Source organism: Gymnoscopelus braueri (assembly GCF_963280865.1).
Source record: "Gymnoscopelus braueri genome assembly, chromosome: 18".
NCBI classification, from domain to species: domain Eukaryota; kingdom Metazoa; phylum Chordata; class Actinopteri; order Myctophiformes; family Myctophidae; genus Gymnoscopelus; species Gymnoscopelus braueri.
The window spans coordinates 38,246,938-38,273,074 of NC_137618.1; the positions used below are offsets into that span (position 1 = coordinate 38,246,938).

At 43.4% G+C, this 26,137-nt stretch overlaps 2 protein-coding genes across 2 annotated transcripts in view; one reads left to right on the top strand and one right to left on the bottom strand.

Annotated features, from left to right (window-relative positions):
• arhgef49 (Rho guanine nucleotide exchange factor 49) overlaps positions 1 to 15,045 on the top strand; it is a 20,778-nt gene extending 5,733 nt beyond the window's left edge. The window contains exons 3-7 of the mRNA XM_080412225.1: positions 2,834 to 3,020; positions 4,935 to 5,154; positions 8,268 to 8,869; positions 11,167 to 11,312; positions 13,713 to 15,045. Coding sequence (XP_080268351.1) covers positions 2,834 to 3,020; positions 4,935 to 5,154; positions 8,268 to 8,869; positions 11,167 to 11,312; positions 13,713 to 14,550 — 1,993 coding nt within the window. The 3' untranslated portion in view covers positions 14,551 to 15,045. The remainder of the gene's footprint in view (positions 1 to 2,833; positions 3,021 to 4,934; positions 5,155 to 8,267; positions 8,870 to 11,166; positions 11,313 to 13,712) is intronic.
• A 2,745-nt stretch (positions 15,046 to 17,790) lies between these two features.
• tsn (translin) lies at positions 17,791 to 24,797 on the bottom strand. The gene is made up of 6 exons (XM_080457047.1): positions 24,645 to 24,797; positions 23,919 to 24,012; positions 23,639 to 23,735; positions 22,875 to 22,990; positions 20,879 to 20,958; positions 17,791 to 19,509 (listed from the first exon to the last, which is right to left on the bottom strand). The coding sequence occupies exons 1-6, from the start codon at positions 24,708 to 24,710 to the stop codon at positions 19,279 to 19,281; spliced, it is 684 nt and encodes a 227-aa protein (XP_080313173.1). The 5' UTR covers positions 24,711 to 24,797; the 3' UTR covers positions 17,791 to 19,278.
• Positions 24,798 to 26,137: the final 1,340 nt, after the last annotated feature.

Here is a 26,137-nt window from a genome sequence, read left to right on the forward strand (position 1 = left end):
AATATAAAAAAAAAATGAAATAGCAGATCTACAAGCTTCTGCTATTTTTAGGGAAAGTATATAATCATTAAATGTGTTTTTGTATATTCAGGTTATTTGTCATATCTGCCCTGTGCAATGTTAAATTAGGAAGCCAATTTTTGTATTCATATGCTCCAGTTTTCGACGACAGAAACACAATTCCATCTTTAATCGCAATTATTTGTATGACAAATTAATCGTCAACTTAAATCTTGTAATCGTGACAGTGACAGCCCTAGTCTGTGTGCCTTCACAGTAAAATCCTGACTGTGTGAGATTTGTTTGTAAAGTGTGAGTGGGTTTTTCAGGTGTTTCAGGAGTTTCAGAGAGGCCTTTATACTGTAGGTCCTTACACACGAATAAACAATCCAAAAATGCGCCACGAATATTTCACATCAAATGATTAACTATTAATGAATGTGGTGATGCCTCATTCATACAGACAGGTTGATGTTTTTATTTACGGTGAAAAATCAACCTTGTTTCAAAGAATAATAGAATGTCGCTTCATTGACATGCTCCTGCATGGATGTGTAATGACATTTATTCAAACATTTGTGACAAATGTTACAAGCTCACAATGTGTTGCGTTGTGAACTTGTAGGTTGACTATTTTTTTAAAGATTTTTTTGACCATTTTAGAATTTTATCAAAAACATTTTTGTAATGTTCGCCTATAATAACATATTCAAAATAGAAGATGTGCTCCTCGGAGCACAGGTCTCCGCCAGGTCAGGTTGCAGCACGTCCTGCAAAGCTTAGCCTATGGGTGGTGCCGGAGATTAGCTGGTGACAGACGGACACACACACACACACACACACGGACGGACGGACAGGGGGTAAAACATACTCTCCACCATACCTTCGGCCTGGCGGAGACAAATATGGATGCCACCATGTAAATAGCGTGTCCATGTGGAGTAATTTCACTGTTTGGGAGGGAAAGTCCTCTGACAAGGCAGGGTTATGTAAGAGAGCCAATGAATTAATGAGACCTCATGGTGATTCACCATGGGGATGTGTGATGTTCAGCGACAGGCTAAAGGGAACAGCACATGAGCAGGCCAAATGAGGTTATCATGGCCAATTAAGGCAGTTTAAAAAAGTTAAATGATACACCACCAAACCATGCATGCTGTTAATGGTTGAACTGTCAGCGTTGATCATGAGATTAGGTGAAAAGCATTCTGGTGCTGAATGCAGAGGGATGATAGAGAGGGTGACACATCTTAACCTCCAGTATAGTAATGAATTTGTCTAAATGTCAACGTCTAGGAATTTAGAACACCTTATCTCATTTTCATCTTATGGCATGACATTTCATAATGAAATTCTAGAAACACTAGCTCTAGCCTATATTTTAAATTGTGCAAATAAGTTGTAACGTCAGTGTCAGTTTTACACAGGATGGACTCAGGATAGCCCACTCTATCTCAAAATGATTCAACGCTAAATCGAGAGGTTTGGGATATCATTTCAATAAATGGCTGATCCTGTCTCCGTTGTCCTATATTGTAGCATCTTGTTCCGTGGGATTTGCAGATCATTCTATTGTGCTTTGGATGTTTGCAATTTGTGTCCAGCCATGTGTCATATGTCCCTGCTGTGTGTACAGGTATGCCCCTGTATGTGCTTGTGCCAGTGTTGCCAGATTTTGCCAGAGAAATAAGCAACCAGGTCTATGAAAACAAGCCCAAAAGAAGCGACCAGGCCACGTGAGCACTTCAAACCTATATACGCCAGCGATTTGAAAATAGCCGATCGACATGGTCACAACGATGTGAAAATTGGCAAATGTGGAACAATTTTGGAACATTTTAACAACACAAATCTGGTACGGGGGTCCCTGGCACAAAATATATTCAGATGGGGGTCCCTGGGACAAATGTGTGGGACACTGGTTTAAACAACACTTAGGAAGCAAGCCCAAATAAGCAACTACACCCTAGAAACAAGCCCAAAAAAACTCAACCACCAGTTGAAGCGACTTTACAGATAAACAAGCCCAAATCGCTTATAATAAGCGGACATGGCAACCCTGCCTGTATGCTTGTGCATGTGTCAAATGGGCCGCAGCAGCGGTTGGGCTTTGAGCACATGTGGGCCCCGTGTGCCGCGCGTGTCTACCCAGCCACTCAGGCAGTTAGCAGACAAAGGAACCAAGGAGATGCATGACGATGCTTTCGCGAGTTGCTGTGCCTGTGTGCCTGTGTGCCTGTGCCTGTGTGTGTGTGTGTGTGTGTGTGTGTGTGTGTGTGTGTGTGTGCGCGTGCGCGTGCGTGCGTGTGTGTGTGTGTTTGCGTGCTAGCCCCCAGTCAGGGACCTTGGTCAAAGGGGTTCAGGTGTTAATGGCTACTGATGCGTCTAATCACCGTTCCCCTGGGTCTCAGCTGTGGCCGGACAGACCCATCCCTGGAGGGTGGAGGGGGCTGGTGGGTGGAGGACACTGGACGGGAGGGAGGCAGCAGGAGGAAAAGAGATGGATGAAAGTATAGCAGGGGGAGGGAAAGAAGCAATGTGTGAGACAGTGAGACGGACGGTAGGAGGAGAGGAATGCAGGAAAGCCTGCAATGATAATGCTATCCCACCTCCTCTCCTTTGCTCTATATATTGCAGTTTATTTCACCGTCTCCCCTCTCTCTGTGTCCTCATCTCTCCCTCTACCTCCGCTGCCTTCTGCTCCCTCCTCTCATTCCCCCTGTGTTTGCCTCCTTCCCCCTTTCATCCATTCTCCCTTCCCTCTTCCCCTTTCCCCATCCGTCCTCTCTCTTTCTCTCACTCCTCGCTCTGCCTCTTCCCTCCGCCTCTCCAGCTGCAGTGCAGAGAGCCCAGCTGAGACCCCCGTCAGGGTGTCAGGTGACCGGGAAGGAGGCTCTGACATCACCGCCCCCCCGACCGACTGTCAATCCTCGCCCGTTTCCATGGCAACGGCGGCAACGGCCTGCGGAGCGGAGGCGAGCGACGAGACGCCTGCAGGAGGAGAGGAACCAGCAGAATGCGTAAGGACCCTCTCTCTTTCTGCCTATTATCTAAATAGTTTCCCTTCGTTGTCCGTGTGCGTGCACGCACGTGCATGCGTCTCGCTCACCGTCGTTCCGTCCCTGCCGATGCTGACAGAGATGTACTGTAGTCTGTGGAGGAGTGCATGGTATCATTACCATTCAAGGATGGTTGAGGCAAGGGGACTGCGACACACACATACACACACGCACACACACACACATACACACGCGCACGCACCCCCACACACACACACACACACACACCTCACACGGATGCACACTCATGCAGGGGTTTGGTGGTGAGTCTGACAGGGACGACCGTGCGGCACTCTGCACTCCCATCCTCCCTGCAAAAAAACAGCTTGACGCGCGACGATGCGGTGAAGGAGGATTAAGTCCCCCCCGGTCGACGGCCGCTGGTAACTGGCGTCTTCATTTCAGCTCTCTGCATGCCTCTGTTTGCACTAGCCTTTAGCCACTGCTAATGTTTGTGTGTTCCACTCGGTCTGGGCTGTCACACCAGCCATGTCTCTCACTCGCCTCTCTGCAGGGGTGAGAGTACGATTGACGGGACGGGGGGGGGGGGGGGCTTTGCTGTATTGCGGTCGTCATGTGTAATGTCAGGAGGTGGCTTGTAGGTGACAGATGTCACAGTTCACGTGCACACACTAGGTTGGCGGTGTCATTGCACCGGCGACCTCCACAATGGAGAATGCTTCCACGTAGGGCTGGAATTATATCAATATCGTGATAAGAGACTAGATGTCATCTGGGATTTTGGATATCATAATACTGTGATATGGCTTAAGTGTTGTCTTTTCCTGGTTTTTATCACTTAAATCCCTATTTTATATTCCTTTAAATGTAAAAAAAAACAATGAGCAAAAATAGCCGATCTACAAGCTCCCAGCACGACGCATTGCGACGCGTTGTGACATCGACTATTCTCTGACATCAACTATTCTGCTGTGTTACCTGAGCCTTGTGGCCTGTAGTGTATGTCCTGTCCGCTTGTCATGCAGTGATATGAAAATACACAACCTCTCCTACTGTGTGTCCTTTAGGCTGCTAGGGGATGCGCAGCTAAAGGTTGTTGTTGTTCAAGGAATTGTCAGCATGTGGGGTGGGGGTGGTGAGGGGGTCGCAATCAATCATGTGAACGTCAATTATTGTTAGAGATTGGTGATAGAGGCCAGACCTCTATCTACAAAGGTGTCATGTGTCATAGCGAGGACCTTTGAACTTTCACCCCATGGGGTCCAATCCCAAGGGCCTAAACCTTCGTGAGGATTTTGGAACGATGAGAGACATCCTTGGATCTGCAGACGGTTGCTACAGTATGTGCCAGAGAATTCCTCTGCTTACAGCACCTTGGAAGACACATGCTGCAAGTTGTTTTTCTCTCTCTTGGGGGACTTTTGTTCTTTCTTCAAGGCTGAGCTGCTTTATTAGATATGTAATTGTCCGACCATTGCGCCACATTAGGTTTGAGTGCTCAGTCTGAGAGTTTGTCCCCGCATATCGCCGGAGCCGTCTGATGCGATATCCTGTGTTTATCCCATTTAGACCTGGAACACCGTTATTTTACCTTTCAAGCCGGGAACGCCTCTGTGTGTTGTTGTTGCAATATACAGTATATAGCAACATAATGTTTTTCAGAGAACTTAGGTCAGGATTTAGAGGGCGTCAGATCTAAATGGGTTATTATGCACATCACATTACGAAACGGAACAGTTTCAAGTTCAATCTTACAATCTTACACTCCCCTACAATCATTGCTTTTCACACTCTCATATCACGTCCATTAACACAAACTATTAGAAGACAAGCTTTCCTCTCTTTCTCTTTTACATACGTTGCTATAGCAACAGGCAATCCGTTTGACACTTTTGACGCTACTTGTCCAATCAGCAGCACCCTGGGCTGGGCTGCAGGCGCTCCAGCTCGGACGCGGCCTATGAGCTGGCGAAGGCGGCGAGGACACAGCGCGAGTGCCGCCTCCGGCCACACTACAGCGACCCCATGCCGGCCGACGCCGCCAAGCGCAAGCAGCTGGAGATGAAGATCGCCGCGGCCGCGCGGCTCCACAGCCAGCGCAGGGACAGAGAGCGAGACCGAGACCGAGACAGCGGTGAGTAACCTTCATAGTCGTTCGTGTGTGACGGTGTCGTAGTCATAGTTACGTGGCATTGTGCGGAGGATAACGCGGTTCACATAGTTTTCTGTAGTTTCGGGGTCATCGCTTTGTAAGAATGCATGTGAGGTATGTTAAGGACTTCTGAATAAGTTATCATTTAGAACCAGGGTTGCCAGATCTGCTTATTATAATTTCCCCGCAAGATTTTATTTGAAAAAAAATATATATAGCAGCATATGCCTATACATGGTCATATCGGAGGGATCGGCGGTACCGGACAATCGGATCTCCATATATGTCTTTACTGTATATGGGCATTCGGATCTGCGATTCTGGACAATCGCCTATCCAACCGACTCAACGCCAGACACTGCCCTCTCTCGGGTCCTCTGCGATGCACGCACCCGCGTCGGTTGGACTGTTCTCGTGATACGCACGATGTGCAGACACACACACACACGCACACACTCACAGATTTGTGTAATTTAGAGAGTTAGAGTTAGAAGATTACAAATTATCTAGAGTTAGATAATGTGTAATCTTGCTGTATCCATTTGTGTGCATATCTTTAATTACGTAATACTCATACGCTTCCAAAGTGACTCCTTTTCCGAACTCAGCATCTTCAAATTGAGTTCAACATCGGTCTCCCACACAGCCTGTGTTGCATGAAGTCACAGGCAGACCGGGCATACCGCCAAGGCAGCAAAAACATACAGTTACACATCATTTAGAAACATGCACTGTTTGTCTCTATATGCACATATGCACACCGACTCCCAGTGACATTTCCATTTCAGTTGAAGGATGTTATGTCATAATAACTATTATCACCCCCCCCCCCTGCCAGACCCACTCTCTCTAAATAGGCTCTGCCCCTCCCCCTCATCTTGTACCATAACTTTCATGATGCTGTAATCCTTCTATGGAGAACTGCCTCTGGCCCCCTCCACAAATCCCGGTACTTGTACAGTATCCTCATATCCCGTATCTGTCTCCCTCCCCATTGCACGCAGGGAGGGTGAATCACCATGCATTTGCGTGTTAAATCGAAATGGCAATATTTCAGTGGGCCCTGCAACAAAGCCTGGCATTTTACAATCTGTCCCACTTACTGAGATTAATTATTAACCCATTAAGACCTGAAGCCGATTCTAAAAATGTCTTCTAAATCCTAACTGTAAAACCTGTGTGTCTATGTCAGTGGTTCTCAATTGTTTTCATGTCAAGGACCCCCAAAATGTTATGTATTTGGCAGCGGACCCCCATCTCAAAATATGTTGTTCCAGGGACCCCCAAAAGCAAAGATTTGAGTTGTTTGCTTTAGACATTTTCACGATTTTTCAAAAATAGCTAAAGTATGAAATAACGGTGAAAGTGGTTACACAGATGCGTACCCGGTTTGAATGGGTTAAAAGCCGTGTCCACTTTTTGCGCCTCCCTTATGCAACTTCGTGCCCAATTTGACTGTGAATAATTTAGCCTCGTTCAATTCCTGTACTAATACCCTGAGCTTCACTCACAAAGGAAGATGTTTGGCCCTGGAAGGGAGGTCCAGTGTGTCAGTCAATATGGTATAATGTTAACGATTGACCTTACTGCCAAAGCCGTGTCCCTCTTGGCGAGTTCAGCATCTGTCTATGCATTGTTAGCCAACATTTATGTAAGGGCAGCAGTGGCTCAGGTAGAGCAGCCGCTTGGGAATCAGAGGGTTTCCTGTTTGATCCCCAGCGTAGTGTCGAAAGCAAGGGCGCCGAAACTCTGGGTGCCTCGGGGCTAAAGCACCCAGGGGAAATGACGAGCACCCATCACAAACTCTTCACAAAAAAAGAAAAAGAAAAAAACTCCGACATCTTCACTTCATGGAGTACATTTTTTGTACCAAATTAACCGAATGAACCGCATTAAAGTAGCAAAAACAGCGCATGCACGCGCGCGCAGTGCGTTGTGCACCCAAAAGCGCGGACATAAATCGGCGCCCCTGGTCAAAAGTGTCCTTGAGCAAGACACTGAACCTCTAACTGCTCCTGATGTTTCCTCCGCCTTCAGTGTGTGTGAATTTAAGACGTTACATCAGGGTTCTTCAACGTTTTTCAGAGCAAGGACCCCTTAGTTGAGAGAGAGATGAAGCAGGGACCCCCACTACATATTGTATAAAATTGTGTTGCAGATTAAACTTTTTCATATAGATTTCATAGATAGCTGCATAGACTTGTGCATTTTAAGACAGTTAACCCCTTAAACCAGCGTGTACAGTACTTGTTCTGCTCTTTTTTTCCCCCACTACACCAAACCTCTTTGCTGAAAATAGCCGATCTACAAGCTCACAACGAGCTTGTAGTTCTGCTATTTTCGACTAAGGTTCAGTGCTTAATGTAAAAAAAAAAAATCCTATCACACAAAGATTTGGCGGACCCCCTGTAGTAACTCTGAGGACCCCCTAGGGGTCCCGGACATTATATAAATACACCATTTATAGGCTTGGCCCCTAATCTTGATTTACTGTAGGAGTACAGCATTTTGACTTTGCTACATACAGTACAACCTGTTATGTGTGTTTGCTTGCTATTTTCACAATTCTCTTAATGCTGCTCTCCTACCTAAATCTCGACAAATAGATTTATAATTTCACTTGAAATACTTTGTTAGATAAAGGTTAAAGCTGCATTGTGCAATATTTTTGATAGTAACAAGGCCTGAAAATAATATGCACTGCATGAAGGTTTTTTTCCTCCTTTCTAAAGCATGTTGTCAAAATCCTCCCCTATTGATAGAGAAGTTGATATTTGTATGTTGTTAAGTTCAATTTAATTTGTTTGTGTGTAGTGTGTGCTTTTACACATAGTAAAATACACAATGTTAATTTAACAATGGCCCTCATCAACTAAGGATTTTTTGTGTGTGTGTGGACGTGTGGATTGGAAGTGTGTGTATGTGTGTGTGTGTGTGTGTGTATGTGTGTGTACTTGCACACAAGGAAGCTTAAAAAGAGATAAGACAGATAAGAACGCAGCAGGTAAAAAAGATAAGAGGCACGAGAACAAATTATCTACGAGGCAATTGATAAGAGGCAATTGAGTGATTGTCTGTCCGTTTCTCCCCTCCAGCTCCCGCTGCGTTGCGCGGCCGCTCAGAGCCACGGGGCGAGGAGCGCCAGGGCGGTCTGGGCGTGACGCGCTCGGGGCAGCACCGCTGGAGCACTGTCAGCAGCCTGAGCGCTGACAGCGGCGTGGTGGGCCTCAGCGACGAGCGAGAGGAGGAGGACAGTGAGCCCCGGCGCCACCACCACCACCGGCGCAGCCGCGGCGGGGCCGACGTGGAGCGGGTGGACAGCGGCATCGGACCGGGCCTGGCCCGCGGCTGGAAGCGGCCGTCCGCCTCGCTCCGGGCCTGGGAGGCCCAGCGGCCCTGCCCGGACTGCGGCCAGAGGGACGGCGCCTCCAGGGAGCGGAACGAGGGCATGTGCGAACGCTGCTCCAAGCTGCGCACCGAGCGCAAGGAGGCCATCCTGGAGTTTCTCACCACGGAGTCGAGCTACGGCGAGGACCTCCGCATCATCAAGGAGGAGTTCTACTGCCCCATGCAGAGCGCCGGCCTGCTGACCGCGGAGCATCTGGCCGTGGTGTTCGGCAACGTCCAGGAGCTCATAGACGTCAATGAGCGCTTCACCGAGCACCTCCAGGACAGCATCGACCAGGCCTTTGACCAGGTGACACACTCGCACGTGCACACACACACACACACACACACACACACACACACACACACACACACACACACACACACACACACACACACACACACACACACACACACACACACACACGACGCATATTCACACGTTAGACGACACGCCTTCCACTGAATACAAAACTCCTGTCACATAGTTTTTTTTAAATATTTTTTTATCCCACGATTTTGTAACTCTTATTTTTCACCCGGTGCCAATTTTCTAAGTGATCCTGGGCGCTACACTCCCATCACCAGCCTAGGGAAGCCAGGGCCGAGCTCATGCCTCCTTCAATGCATGAGAGCCAACTGACCTTCTTGTCACGCGACAGGGGGGAGTTTCCCTGGTTGGACGTAGCGCGTGGAAGGAACACGTTATTCCAACCAGTTCTCTTCCATCAGGCGCCCCGGCTGTCATGGGGGAATGTCATGGGAATCGAACCCAGGACCTTCCTGTCACATTGTTGACAGTAGAACGTATTTTCTCCAGTGTGAATACGGTGGTGTCTCTTCAGATTAGCGAAGTAGCTGAAGCTCTTGCCACACTGTTTACACTGGTAAGGTTTTTCTCCAGTGTGGATCCGCTGGTGTCTCTTTAGACTAGATGAGTCAATGAAACTCTTGGAACATTGTTGACAGTGGTGTGGTTTTTCTCCAGTATGGATACGGTGGTGTCTTTTCAGAGCATCTAACCTACTGAAACTCCTGTCACATCGTTGACAGTGGTACGGTTTTTCTCCAGTGTGGACACGCTGGTGTGACGTCAGGTGATTTGACTGACTAAAACTCTTGTCACACTGTTTACAGATATGCATTTTATTTCCCGTGTAAGACAGATGATGTGTCTTTACTTCTCCTGGTGGAATTAAAGTCTTAGTGAACTGCTGAGCTCTGTAAGACCTCAGTTCATCTGTGTCTTCTTTTTTCAGTCTGACTAAGGGTATCTGTGCATACCTGCTCGTTTCAGTGTTATATACGTCTTGCTCAGACTCGGACAAAGTGGACGTCTTATGGTATCTTCACACCTTATAGGCTGGCCATAGATCTGCTCTGCTGTCATACACAACACAAAGCGTTGCCCTGTAGGTGAAACAACACCGATTTGCGCAGGCGTCATTGCAGGGTGTACATGCGTGTCCTGAACTTGGCTTTTCTTATTAGTAGGCTCCATCCCCGTCTCCATTTTTGGAGACACAGAATCTTTATTTGGACTTGACATGACATACAAGGCAAGGGATTAATCTTGTAGTTCTTTTTTTTTAAAGGTATTATTATTGATAATACGTGAGATAGACAGGAAACAGGGAGAGAGATGGGGAGAGACATGCAGCAAAGGTCGACAGGAACGGGAGTCGCACCCGCGATGCGCTGTCAGGCATCAGAGCCTATATGTGGCATGTGCCTGGACCGCTAGGCCTGTGGACGCCTAATCGTGTAGTTTTCCTGAATGGTTGTATGAAAGACGACTTTACATGATCAGCTGACATGGTCTGACAATAGTGGTGAGTAATCCCTTTGAAATAATAAAGCAAATAGCCTCCTGTCCATGTGCGTAATTTAAAAACATTACACACATGGACAGGTGTGTAAGTACATTACACACTGATTTCAGTTCTGACGTTTAGGTCAATGATAGATAAGTGTCTGAAGATTCTGAATCTGAATGATCCTACTGGAAGTAGTAGGTGAAAACATGTCTGACACGGACAAACTCCTGTTGTGTGCTGCTACATGTGTGAAAGGGCAACTCCGGACAATGTCTGGAGAATCTGGTCAGGACATTGACCAGATTTTATGAGAAGTATCAATACAATCATATTCTGTTCATCCAGTGTTGTCGGTAATGTCTTGTTGGGTTCCGTACTCATTCAATTTTTTTTGCATTTTTCAGTTAACCCATTAAGACCGGGAATGCATCTGTGTGTCATTTGTAGATTTCTTTGGCTATTCAAAAATAGCAGATCTACAAGCTCATAGCGCGGCACCGAGTGCCACGCTATGAGCTTGTATATCTGCTATTTTTGAATAGCCAAAGAAATCTGAAAATGACAGATGTGTTCCCGGTCTTAATGGGTTAATAAAGTCTCTTGACCCTGATAGAGGGCCGAGATGACTGTCTGCACTCTGCACACACACGCAATAAAGTGCGCACATTTTATTGCATTTTTACTTGTTCAATATCATTTTCAATTTAACAGTTCAACTTCATTTAAGTGGCTGTTGTGCTGACTTTGATGGCTGACCAATATGAGCCCCTGTGCTTTGCTTCACCTGCAGAGAGATGAGGACCTGCTGACTGTGTGCATTGGAGAGATCTTCCTGGAGTTTGTCAACATGCTTCCTGCCTTCCAGACCTACTGCCTGCAACAGTCCACCTCAGTCAACATGCTCAACACCCTGGAAAAGGAGAAAGAGCTTCTCAGGTACACATAACATCAGTGGTGGAAAAAGCACTCACACATAAATTATCAATACTGCAATGTAGAAATATCCTGTTACAAGTAAAAGTCTGGAATTCATAATTTACTTGAGTAAAAGTACAAAAGTATTGGTATCAAAATGTACTTAAAGTACCAAAAGAAGAAAGTACTCATTATGCAGAATGTCTCATTTCACACGTTTTCAAATGTATAAAAATCTTTTGAAAATAGCAGATCTACAAGCTCACAATGCGTCCCGATGCGACGCATTGTGAGCTTGTAGATCGGCTATTTTCAAATGGCCGAAATGTATATAGGGCTGAAGTGGGTAATGTATGTTTTGTAATAATAATCCAAATCTACAAAGTAACTAGTAACTTCAGTTTTCAAATAATTGTAGTGGAGTAAAAGTACAATATTTTCCTCTCAGGTGTAGTGGAGTAGAAGTAAAAGTACTGAAAATTGGAAATACTCCAGTAAAGTAAAAGTACCTAAAACTTGTACTTAAGTGCAGTACTTGAGTAAATGTACTTACTTTACACCACTGCATAACATTAATAGACTGTGGCAACTACATGTATTGTGCTTTCTGATGTTTGTCCGTTCATTAGGTGTTGTTTAACTTACTATGGAATAGAGATGCGCGGATCGGCTCTGACGTCACCCGAACATGTGTACATATAAATCATCCATCCGCCATACACCCAAATTAGATCCGCACCTGCACGGACATAACTTATTAATCAGTACTGTGAGAAGCCCAAATTAAATGTCAACGTCCGTTTTTTGCTGCAGTAGGCTACTGCGGCCGTGAAGCTCTCCTCACTCTCCGTTTGCGAACGCACAACGACACACTCGGCAAACGTGAACCCGTAAAAGTTTGTGTCTTGTGTTATGGTTGGGGATTAAATTGGGGGAAATTATGATACGGCACATTTAACTTTTATCCACAATCTGTAAGTGTTCATTTAGCGATCATCTGCGGGAAAAGCTATAATGGAGCTTGTGTATCAGGAGGAGAGCTGCTTTCTACTCCAAACTATTCCACTGTATGAACCTCTGAATTAACACTCGATCATGACCACGGATCCTGTCAGCGGGACGCCAGGGAGGGAGATTTAAAGAATCAATGAAGTTACAGCATGCTGCTGTGAGTCACATACTTTACGCACTGTGCATTTTTTTAATATATATATAAATTTAGAGTAGCCAATTATTTTATACCCCCTTTTCCTCCCCAATTTAGTCGTTATGCCAATTAATTCCTCCCCACACACATGTCTGTGTTGTCACTGCTGTTGTATCCTACTGACTCACCTGCCAGTGAGGAGCCCCTACCGGGAGGACGTAGAGCCTTCGTCCTACTCCTCCCACCCAACACTCCCTGCTGACAGGTGCCGCCCCAGCCCGTAGGAATACATGCAGTGACATTTATCACCCTCCCCGACCGGCTTCCCTCCCCCCGAACACGGGCCAATTGTGTTCGCACAGACACTCGATGAAGCCGGATGCACCACGGTGGTATTCGAACCCACAACCTCTGTGGTGGTGGGCAGTGACTTTTACCACTGCGCCACCCGAGCGCCTGCACTGAGCATTTCTGAGCCTCCGATGGACATGAGCAAACAAGCAAAAAAAGCTGGCAGACACCCACATTAATAGTTTCCACATTAATTATGTATTATTTCACTCAACCGCAATTGATCTGCTATAAATCGGAATGTAATTTTTTATTACTCAATTCCGTGGTTAACCACAGGGTCCGGGGATATATTCATGCATCTTTACTATGGTATAGAATCATGCAGCTCAGACAACTTGGTCTGAGTTGCTATAACCTTAATTGACAGGGCAGCCATTAAGCAGTGTATAATATCTGCAACAGAAATGAAATGCGTATGTATGCACTAATGCACAGTGTCTGATGTAGCTATTCTTTGTGCTATTAAACCATGTTGAGAGCTTGATTTAAATGTTAGTGGAGGGGTTTTGCAGGTGATGAATGGTATGGGTTTTCAATTGGGCACTTACCAATTTAATTAGGTCTTTTGTCACCTCCTGAAACCTGAACAGTGAAGAGGAATTGTTTATTTGAATAGTTTACTTCAGCTTCATTTAATTTTCAGGATTCTTAGTTTTATTTCTTGGGTGATTTAAAGTCTCTTTGGGAGTTATGTTTCTTCAGTGCTGTGCTATGTAATTCTTAATGGAAGAGACAGGAGGCTATCATTAATTCAGAACAGGATCTAATTTGAGAACAGAGCTTAAATCATTGCTATTTTTAAGCCCAGATACAGCCCTGCGCTGTGGTTCCCAGTTAATCAACTTAGAACTTCTTTCCCAAGACACACAAAGTGTAAGCATGTATCTCTCTCTTCTCTTTCCACTCCACTGCCTGTGTAGAATCTTTCTGGACGTGTCGCAGAATGACAACACGGCGCTGCGTCGCATGAACCTGCGCTCCTTCCTCATGGCTCCGCTCCAACGCGTCACCAAGTACCCCCTCCTGCTCAGCCGCATCAGCAAGGCCACCACCGAGTGTCACCCGGACCACGGGCGCCTGCGCGAGGCCAAGAGCCGCGTGGAGTCCCACCTGGAGCACATCAACATGAAGACCAAGCAGGAGGGGACCGGCGTCACCTGGTCCCTCCGCTCCTTCCGCCGCGACAGCCGGAAGAACCGGGAGGTCATCAACATCGAGATGAGGGAGGTGTCCATGAAGACCGTGGGCTGGGCCAGGGAGAACACGCGCTTCGTCATGGAGGGGCCCCTCCAGCTGTCCCAGCCGGCAGACGGACAGTGGGTGAAGAAGGGCAGCAAGGCCCTTAAGTTTCAGAACGTCCAGAGTCTGCTGATGGTGAGGACACAGCGGGGGTCCGGGGAAGGCCCGGGGCAGGGCCCCGAACTGGGGAACAAGGGGGATCAGGGGGACAGAGTGGGGGAGACCATCTGGGATGGTGTCTTGGTTCTCATCAAGGACAAGAGCAGTGGAAAGTTCACGGTGCTGAGAGAACCCATCCGCCTGGGGAACTGTGTGGTGTCGGCAGAACCAGACTGTGAGGACACGTTTGAGGTCCTGGACATTCGGCGGGAGTCCTTTGTTTTCCGGGCCTCTGACAAATCCCGCACCCAGCAGTGGTTCCGTCAGATCAAGAGATACGCCCGAGACCTGGGGCCCTGGAGGAAAAGACGCAATGCCCTGCCCAATATCATGATCAACACGAACCAGACCCGATCCTGAGACTCAACATCTCCCTCTCTGATTGGATACGCCGCTGTAAATAAGCCCTGCCCATTACTACTGCAAAATAAACTGACAACACGAAGCATTTCTGACTAACGACATCAGGACTGGAAGAGGCTGGTATGACTCGGTCATAATACTAAACTATAGCACTTTTCTTTTCTTTTCTTTTTTTACAAAACTAGAAGTGCTCCGTAATGTCGCATACTGTTGTATGAAGATATAGTTTTAAGCTGTCTAAAAAGCTATCAGCCACTTGGACAACCAAAAACGTTGACCTGGGTTGGGAGCTATGCCAGCCTTGATTGTAAAAGACTGTTTGCTCTCTTGAATAAAGAGAGATGTGTTTTCAGTATCCTAAACAAGGTGTCTCTGTGTTGAGAAGCATGACTGAACATTCAACCGCAAAAAAGAAAAACTGTAAAGTCATTTTTTAAAGATGCACAAATGAGTGGAAAAACTACAATTACCGTTTAATAAGTGTATAATGGGGGACTTGGACCACAGCTTTGTTCTTTGTTTTTACAGTAGTGAGTTCAGTCACTGCCCTCTCCCGTCTCTGTGTCTCCCTCTGCTGTATGTTGGTGGGATGGCAACGTACACTGCCAGAGAAGCAGTTAACAGGCTGAACATGGGACTGACCTACTATATCACTGTGTTTAGGTGAAGAAGTCATGTAGCAGCAATAATCTCTGCCAATTCTGAAAACTGCAGTAGCTATAAGTATTTTAATTCATCTACATTTCCTTTGGCTTTCTTGGAGATTGAGGTACTTCTCCTATTTGGAGTATGGGTTAAATTCAACGACAGCAATTGAGGCCTGTCGTTATCATTATTACAGGATGGATGGGCTTGATTTTCAAGTAGCATACTAATGCTAAGTAATGCATCATTCCATGAAAACGTCAGTGGAACTAAGATGATCGATTAAAAGCTATACTTTGGAATTCTATCCTGGCTCTCACCCAGCATCTTTGTGAAATGGATGAAGTCAAACTCTCCTTGACTGTGATTTTAGTGGGCCATGAAGACCACTCATGCCCTAAACATGCCCTATGTTGCCACAGGGTTTCAGACATGTACTATTGTGTGGCAGACTAAGTGATGAGATTTTGTGCCTTTGGTATTTGATTACCTTACTCTAAATTGACTGAGATATTTGTAACATGTCACGGTAGCATTTGTGTTTGAGATCTGGCATAGACTGCCCTCTGTCACAATGTTGCAAAATGGCACTTCACTGAGATGAACTTGCGGGCAATAGTAATCAATACATCTACTTTACCTGGCTGCTAATATTGTAACTCATGATTAGCCGTCTCCCTCTCCTGTCAGTTGTGTGTGTTGTAACTGTTTCTGGTGTTTTTTATTTATAAAGCTTCTGCATTTTTGTTTGACGCACTTTATGGCTTGCTTTCCATATCCAGAAAAGGTTGACAGTACTCTCTCCAGTAAATCTGCAGTTTATAGAAATAAATTTGTATTCTGTTGTCTTTGTTTATTCACCTGTATCCTCTCTTACTGTAAGTTCAAGAAGTATTTCACATTTCAGCAGGTAGAGGCAATACAGTTGGCTTACGCATCAAACCAAAACTATGATATAATAACCGTTCTGACATGTTTATGTCAAGGAGTAGCACTGCTAGAACAGGTAGCTAATCACTGTGTTTGAAGGCATAGAGAGCACAGAGCTCCACCTGCCTGCTACTCTTCCATTGGCACCCTCACTGTTCAACTCTCTCAGCTTCCACAATTTCAACAATCTACTACCACTTCTGTGTCAAAGGATGCCGTTGCAGAAAACTAAAACAAACACTTTTCCAAAACAAATGTGCTGAGTTGTATACTTTTTATTTTCCTTTGCAATTTTAAGACCTAATGTAAAATTTCCCAGTGTAATATATTGTGAATTATATTAAATATTTTAAATGCAGCCTGACTTATTGTTTCTCTCATTGTTATGGAATAACCTGTACAACCCAGTGGGCATTATTGAGTAAAAAATTATCTCATCTCAAATTGTTTACTTCTCTTTGTTACATTCTAATACGCACGTCCCAGCTTGATAATGGGAAGATGTAAATATGTCACTATCGGGTAGCTAAATCACTGTCTTGGTGGGAGTTGGTTGGTTGATCAGACCAGGGTCAGGTGGGTTACCTGACTGACATCATAGAGACAAATGAAGGGAATTGGAAAAAGCCCATCAACGGGGGATATTTGACCACATGACGGTTTGAGATTGTTATTGTGAAAATTCTGTATATAGCTGGCATGGCGGTCCAGGCACCTAGGCTCAATGTAGCCTGACAGCACGTTGCGTGTTCGAATCCCGATCCTGACAGCCTTTGCTGCGTTTCACTCCCCATCTCTCTCACCCATTTCCTGTCAGCCTACTGTCCTTTAATAAAGGCATACAAAGCCCCAAAATAAATCTTTAAAAGAAAAAATATATGTTTAAAGACAGCGCTGGCCAGGAAAGGGCGAGGAACATGGACAAATTATAGACTGGGCCAGGGACCCTCGACTACCAGGCCACAAGGCTAGTTGATCATATACAAGTGTATATAGTAGGTAAACCCTTTGTATAAACCCGTTCAGCCTATAGAGTACAAGGCCCCTCCTATATTGCTGTTTGACTAACAAGGCTAATGTCTGACTAAGAGAGCTGACAAGACTTTTTAAGATAAATGTTTTACATGCAAATAAATATCATGTAAATACTGTAAGTTATAGACACGCATGCCTTACTACTCAACTAGTGCGTTTGCATGGCCACTCGACTGCCCGTTCTGGGAAGCGCATGGCGAGGCACAAAAAGAAAAATGCCCCAGGGGCCTTGATGAGTCTAAATCCATCCATTTGTTAAGTTGCTCTGGATAAGTGTGTCTGTTACATGGCTAAATGTTACTACCCAAGTGCCTATCTTAGGTTTAATTCTCTATGATAGTGCTACCTTTATTTCATCACAGAAAGGCAAAACTCTGCATTGTTGGTACCTGAGGTGTCAAGTTAAAGAGAAATAGAATAATTCAGTTTTTCAACAATCTAACTTGGGACTCAATCAAGGACCCCACGGCCCCCTTCCACAGATCACATGCAGTAGCAACATCATAAGAGGACAGTGCATTGCCAATCTGCCTGCCAGTGGTTACCGTTTTAATTAGGTTTCATTACAATAATATCATAAATTACAATAAGTTGAGGGGGGAGGTTAGGTAAGAAACGTACCTGAAATGAATAACGTAGAAATGTTTATTTTGAAGCACTTTAGAGCAAGTGATCCGAATTAGGTTGATCCTAATTCGGATACAGAAATAAAAATACAAAGTGAAACTGAACTGGAATCATTTGTAAGCAACCACACATGGCACTCATCACTGGAAACAAAAGCACAAATTGGAATTGAGCAAAAACACAGTTTCTCTTGAAAATGCTATTGCTAGTCTACAAGCAAAAACAGTCACGTACATTTCCAAAATAAAGTCATAAGACAGAACACTGCCGTACATGAAAAAGTCAGTTGAATAGCCTTTGATTTATTCAGAACATACTGCTGTCACACTCATGGTTTTCCAGAGAAAGCAGCACTCAAACAAAATATAAAAATGGCACAGCTGATGTATTCATGGGCAAGTGAAGGCTACCTGGCCATTGAACAAGGCGTATAACTAGAAACAGAGTAGCTTGTCCATCCATTACCAGTTCTTTGGCCTTCTTTCTTCCTTCTGAGGCCTCATTTATAAAAGACCAAAGCTTTTGACTTACTGAATACTAATTTATCAATATAATCAGGTTTAATCGATTCCGTTTTGTTTTTCTTGGGATAGATATAAGTAAGTATCATTGGGCAAAGTAAGGATGTTAAGACATCTTATGATCATTTTAAATTGTCAAAATCAAACAGGTGTATTTTATAGATGAGGCCCCTGGGCTTCCTATTAATGTCACGAGCATCAAGACGGTCTTACAAATCACTTATTTTACCTTTGTTGTTGCAAATAAAACACATTACCAAAACAATAAACTCAACATGACTGGAACAACTCGTCTTTGGTGGCCACCATTTATCTCAACTGAAGTAGTAAACATCAAAACACTAGACAAGGTGTCGACCGTTACAAAATCAATTCAACAATTGCAAAAGTTTAAACCAACAATCAATAAAAAATTGTATCAGGCGAACTGAACGATGCTGGGAACAAAGGAACATTTCCAAAAAAGAAAAAAAAGAGCATCATATCCGACTGCCTCTCAAAATATTTGCTCTGATGACGTCTCCCCAGCACCTTTGACAGTCTGTCATCTTATCTAAAGCACTTCTCATGCATGCAGCCAGTCACACACCCACACACTCACTCAAACACTCACACAGTCTGTCCTAGGCTGCTGGGGATCGAGCCCGATTCATACTTGGTCGCACGACGGTGTTGCGGGCCAAAATGACCCGACCTATAAGCGAACAACGCATCGCATCCGCGGCGCGTTGTTAGCTTGTAGGTTGGCTATTTTCGCTGGGCAACGCCATTGTGCGACGCCGCATAAATGAGCCATTAGGCAGACCCCCTGGTTCTTGCCCTCCAGCTGGAAATGGGGGTGAAGTCTCCAGCCTGCAGCAGCCGTGGAGCGGTCCCAGCCGAGAGTGGAGCTGGCGCACCCCTCCCTGCGCCATCCTCCATCTCCCACAGCTTTTCCTCCTCGAGGGGAGGGGGGGAGGCGGGGGTTCTACTTGTCTCCCCCGGCCTCGGGCTCCTTGGTGAGGCCACGGATGGACAGGTCGTACACCACCTCCTCGATCTTCTTCACGTCGTACTTGAGGCCGTCGTAGCGCTTGCGGAGGGGGTCGTTTTTCAGGTTGAGCAGGCGGAAGCCCGAATCCAGCTCGTTGATGAAGTTTGAGATGCGCAGTGGCCTGCCGTAGTCTCCCGCCGTCACACTGTTCACCGCCAGGCGTGACTACGAGGAGGAAAACAAAGCCAAAGCTTTATTAAACTTAAGACGGCAACACTGGCCATAGCCTACAGTCTTAACCCATTCAATCCATGCATCTCTTTCTTTGGCTATTCAAAAATAGCAGATATACAAGCTTGTAGATCTGCTATTTTTTTTAAATCGAAAATGTGTGAAAATCTTTGAATATGTATTTTTTAATTTGTAAAATATTTTGTTCCAGGGACCCCCAGAAGCAAAGATTTGAGTTACAACTGTTAGCTTTAAAAAAAAAATATATATATTCAAAGATTTGCATAAACGATAGGAGATCTACAAGCTCTGTAGCTTGTATATCTGCTATTTTTGCATAGCCAAAGTATAAAATAATGGTTATAGCTCAAATCTAAAATGACACAGATGAGTTCCCGGATTGAATGGGTTTAATTAAATCTGATGAGGTATCATGTGTAACACCACGGCATTAACGGCAGGGAGACTTCAACGTACAATGTAATTTCACAGTGGTGTAGCAGGTAGCAGAGTGTGCAATTTTTGTAAATGCGCATTTGGGAAATAAGCCATAATGATTTTAAAGAATATATATATATATCTCTAACCGATTGGGACTGGCCAAGTTAACGTCCCTTAACAGTCTACTGCTTACCATGGGAAATCTGACTATTGTTGTTAAAACCTGATTTAAGAATCAAGTCATACAAACAACAATTAGCTATGTTTTAATAATAAAACATGTGGACACGTTTAAAAACGCCATTTACATGTTGGCGCTTAAATCTCTTCTATTGGCCATGCGTAGGGTAATTGCTTTACAACAGCTTTACACCATTTCTTGTACTCAGTTTTGCTTGATTAAACAAAGCTATGTTTAATTGCAAACAAGCAATCAAAGCAGACAGAACACAAATCTAACACAGTTGTCTACTATTTTGGATGTTTAGCTGGACTCTAATCATCCAAAATAGTAGACAACTGTGTTCTAGGTGCTAGAGCCTGGACCTACGGATATACATGAGAATCAGATGTTAATATTTTTAAAAGCTCAGTTTTTCCCATTCACACTAAGATGCAAGACCAGCATTTAAAAATGTATCCACTTTGGAGAGTAGTTTTGTTTTCTTTGGTCGAAAATGCCAGCTTAGTGGATGGATGGAATGACAAAACATAATGCAAATGTATCTCTACCATGTGTTCTTAGTTAAATAACCTTATTTTTCAAATTCATGGCAAGTCACTGACAATTAACACGTATCTAAGTAAAATTAAGAAATCCTACCACTACGTCCTGCACGGTGAAAAAATATGTCTGATGCCAATAACAGAATGTTGGTAGCACCAATTATTACTGATCATCTACAAAAATCCCAGCACTTACCAATTCACTGGCCATGATGAGCACACCTGCCAAGTAGTCCTCCACGTCCAGGTGAAAACCCTTCTCTCGGACCACTTCGACTGAAGGGAGGAGAGAGCAGAGGAAGGACAGTTCGAATTAAGAGCCTGACTGATGCCCGATTTTTGGGCCCGATGTCAATCCCAACTTTGTGCTGCAGATTCTGTTCAGCAGGCCACTGAGAAGCTGCAACTTTAAATGATTTTTTTTTTGCGTTATTCGAAATGCTGCTATATTTTAGTCTGTTCTTAAAACAGACGACAAGTCTATTGAAGATTAGTTTTATTTATGTATACATTGCACTTTTCTGTACTTGTTTTGTATTCATATTTTAACTGTATTTTGTATTACCTTCTGTGGTTTTAATGTTGAATGTCAGGGAAAGACAACTCCTTATATATTTACTCTGCTACCCAACTGTACTGTACAGGGTCCCCACACATTTTTAGCAATGAATTTCCAAAACTTTTCCAGAATATTTAGCCCAATTTCCAGGCCTATATAACAATCATTCAGCGCAATAATGTGTCTCTTACTCCTATGTAGCGTGCCCAAAGATAGGCAGTGTAGCAAAAATAAAGCATATAATATAGAATAGTACAATTTCATTCAAAATTTCGTGCAAAATTAGGGCATAGCTCACTGGAAGACTCATTATGGCATCCGTATGACTTATTTTATTTAAATAATATATGCCATCACACAGCCCGTTCGGCGAAAAACTACTTATGTTACATATTTCGTGTAATGTTATACATGTTTATGAAAATGTTTTGTATTAACAAAATCAATAGCCAAAAACAATGCATAGCCAAATATTTTTCCAAGACCCTTGATAAATTCCAGGACCTTTGATCAATTCCCAAACTTTTCCAGTACTGGATTTTTTTTTTTTCAATTTCAAAATATTTCCAGGAATTTCATGACCGTGGGGACCCTGACTGTACCGTACTGTACTGTATTGGATTGGAATAAAGTAAAGAGAGCTGTGCTGCTATAAACTTGGAATGGAACAATAATTATCTTTTCCTTAACATGAAATGATAATCAAACTATGTCATGTTACTGACCAAAAGCCAAACGTGTCTTTTTAGAATGCTTGGAGTGCAAATCACTCTCTCTGCAGCCGAGTTGGGTTGTGAACTCTGCCATCATTACCACAGGGATCGCTCCTTTCAGCTTAACCTACACTACAAAGAGGTTGGAGACCAAGAGGCGACAGTCCTTAAATTCTTGACATCACCGCTAGATGGCGCTGAGGCAGCGCTGCCGCCATCTTGGAGTGACGCTAGAAATAACAGGACAGCACAGAATTTGAATCTACACAGACAGAGAAAGAGAATTCCAAGTGGAAAAACAGAATGCAGTGTTCTGCAACCCGCCATCTTGGTGGGTTGCTCTGTTGATTTGCTATTGTTTTTTTTATTTTTATGAAATTGAAGTTCTGAATTTAAGTTAATGTAAGACACACATGTCATGCACACATGTACACTGAATGAATGTGTTACTAATTTCTGCTCCATTCATCAATTTGATAAATGAGTAAAATAGTTATCTATATAAAGTATATTTATACTTTTTTTGTTGTTCAACACAGACCAGTTCTGTGGAAGCATTAAATATATGATAATAGAATTGGGGGAAAAAAATATAAAAGTCGATTTCATTCTAGCACGGCGGAGTCGGAGCTCTGCCGCTAGGCACTGTTGTTGTCATGGAAGGACCAATTGACTGTTAGCTCTTGGTTTCCAACATCTCTGCGTGTTTGTGTGACTCCTGTCTGGGCATTTAGTGCAGAGGCCCGGGGCAACAAACTAAATGCCCAGACAGGACTAACTATCTGTTGTTTTTCTTTTGTTTTGTTTTTTTTAACAATTTGATAATCAAATTTGGAATATTCGCTGACAGCCCTGGATGGCAGCACGGCCAAGATTCCAAGTGATCATCTGGAACTTTTCCATGATGAGGTGGTACCTACTGCCAAATATCTCAGCCACCTCCTCCCGTTTTACCAGGTTCTCACTCTCCAGGTAAACCACAAAGGCTGCCAAGAAGACCAAGCGCTGAAGGACAAACCGCCAGTGTTCATGGAACCTAAATGGAAGTGGGAAAAATGACGAGGGAGGGTGAGAGAGAGAGAGAGAGAGAGGGTTACTTGCATATTGTATGTATATTATTGATAGAAATAATACAAATTCTAAGATTGATAATAATTAGCCTGTTAACCAGCAAGTTTAAATTGTTTGTAAGACATTGTTCCCTATCAGTAGCAGAACTTAGTATGACAGGGCAAAAGGGCTGGTGTTATGATTTTACTATTAATAATACGTTTATTTACAGTATGTCATATTTTTAGTTTACAGTTCCAGTGCTTCCCTGCAGTTTAATAGATTGATTAGAGTGCAAATCTCATTTCTAGTGACAGAAAATAAATAATTTTACATCGAAACAAATCGAAACAAAAAAAAAAGCTGTAAACCTCAATCATGTGCTCTAGCAGTCTAGCTGTTGCAATTTAACACCTCAAGGTATGCACTGAATGTTTTGGGTCGCTGAGACACACAACTAGTTTACATGGTGATTTAGCCCTTGAATGGCTGATATTCCATGATGTACATTGCATGTATTCCATATACAGTCATATTTAATACATAGTATACGTAATGCTCTCATTGAAAGATATTATGTATATTGGAATATCAGCCATTTTCTGGGCAAATCGTGATTTTAACAGCAATGTACCTGTAATACTGCTCCACAGGAAATTTTGTTTTGAGGCCTGCAAGGTGTGTCCTGACTGTGCAGAACAATTCCCGAGCCTTTGCACATTTACTGGGAACTACAGAGAAACAAAAGAAATATGTATTTCAAGCATCAGCAACGGTAAAACAGAGCCAACAATCACAGTTAGTATCACAGTATATCTAGCACTTGCATTGTCTGTGAGCAATCATGCAGGGGATAGACAGGGGCCATGTTTCACACATTATAGAACTGTGCAGGCAACATCACCACCACTTACTTTCTTTGAAGCCAGAAGGCTGGTGGACACCTTGGAGTAGTGTCAGAATTTCCCTAGCCGCTTGTTCCAAAAGCTGGACCACCTTCCTAATGTCCTATAAGATTGTTCACGTACATAGATAGATAGATAAGTACAAAAAATAAAGTATAAGTAATAAACATACAAAATAAGAATACAAATAGGTACTTCATTCTGATCTAACCATCTGCACTTGGATTGAGTGGCTTAGATTAATTAACAAATATTAATATAATAGACATAAGTATAATGTACAATCTACTGTATCAGTAGTATAAACACACATCTTTCATCCATTACCAACACTTAACAAGAATGTCAGGTTTGCCATAATATTGGTATATTTGCTAACAACAGTATTTCCTACATGATGGGATGCCTTTATTATTTTACTTTCTGCATTGATTAAATACTAATGCAGTTATTGAAATTAAATTCCTTTCAACTTATGTATGCATGTGTTTATGTATAATTACACACTACACACATTATAACATGTGTTGAGAACACTATTGATGCCTTCTCAACACATTCTATAATGCATTGTAGGCTGGTGTGTAATCATACATAAACACAACAGTGTAGCTTAGCTTGCTGCTGCTAGCCTAGCTGCTAGCTAGTCAATTGTGTGTGCAGTGCAGTACAGCTAATAGAAGCTAAGTGCTAACTGCACTGAATGTATGATGATTCATTGCTGTTTGTTCGCACCTCTCGCACATCCTGGTCGGCGCTCAGAAAGCCTTGGATGTAGGTGAACATGTCGGTTACAGACATGATGCTGAGTTAAAATGCCTAGAAGACGATGATGACCAAACAAAAGAATGATTCAAACGTGCTGCACGCGTCTCCCTCCTCCTTCCTTGGTAAATATTACGTCGCCTCGAGATGACGTCATCATTGACAAGCGGGGAGGCTTAATAATCAAAAACTATAAAGTAACTAGTAACTAAAGTTGTCAAATAATTATTGTAGTGGAGTAAAAAGTACAATATTTGCCTCTGAGATGTAGTGGAGTAGCCTAGAAGTAAAAGAAGTGAACATTTCTACTCCTAAAGTAAAAAATACTTCAAAATTGTACTTAAGTACAGTACTTAAGTGAATGTACTTAGTTACTTTAGTGAAAATAACACATGATAATAAGAGACATTTGAATACAATTACAAATAAAGAATGGGATTTTTTTTTACTCAGTAAAAGGCAGTGGCAAACATAAAAGTATTCAACTTTAAACTTTGATGTAAAAAAATTGAGATATGAGAGTTGCAGATATGCTAGCCGCCTAGCCCTAGAATGGCTGTGTATCTACTATCTATCTATCATATATATCACAGCCATTCTAAGGCTAGCAGCATACTACATGAACAATGTATCGCTGTTTATGCATGTTTCATTCTGACTCTGGGTTCAGAAAATAAGCCCATCTAATAGTCAAGTCATTGCTTTTTTTTTTAAACTATCAACAATTAAGTACTTTTAAATCATTTTAGCCATCATCATTTAGATTCTTTGGTCCGATTCTGGTTTGACAGACATAATGTCGTTTATGCTCATGTTAGCCACCAGGTGGCGCCACAGCAGCGCATCATCCACTGGAGTAGCCATGGATCCAAGACGGTCATGATCGTCGTGGATGAACTTCAACAACAGTGTGTTGCATTTTTTTTATTTTTGGCCCGTACATCTATATAAACGTTCACATTTCAAATATGAATTGCTTACCCTATGGCCACGGATGTTATAATTATGTACGGGTTCTCAGAAGTACCTGTATTTTCCGCATTGTTCAATAAAAAGCATTTTAATGTAATTGGTGGCCATTTTCTTATAGAGTTATAATGTATCAGATTGCAGTACACCTTCCAACCGATAGGATCGCGTAGTTGAAAGCATATGGAAAAAATACGAAGAAAATGGCCACCTATTGGATTAAAATGCTTTTTATTGAACAATACAAAAGACACAGGTATTTTTGTGGACCCGAATATAATTGTAACATCCTTGGCCATGGGGTAAGCACTTTATATTTGAAATAAAAACGTTTATGTAGATGTACGGGTCAAAAAGGGAGTAAGTGTAAACACACTAATAATCCATGACTGTCACATAATATATGACAGTCAGTGTATCAGGGCTAGCACTGGAGCAGCTTTAGATGACGCAGTGAGCAGAGCAGCCTGTTGCTGGTCCGCTGTGTGGAGCTC

Coding starts and splice junctions, on each gene's coding strand:
- tsn (XM_080457047.1), bottom strand. CDS start 24,710: ATGTCTGTAACCGACATGTTCACCTACATCCAAGGCTTTCTGAGCGCC. Junction 22,991..23,638: donor CCTGTGGAGCAGTATTACAG/GTACATTGCTGT, acceptor ACTTCCATTTAG/GTTCCATGAACACTGGCGGT. Junction 19,510..20,878: donor TCATCATGGCCAGTGAATTG/GTAAGTGCTGGG, acceptor TCCTCCTCGTAG/TCACGCCTGGCGGTGAACAG.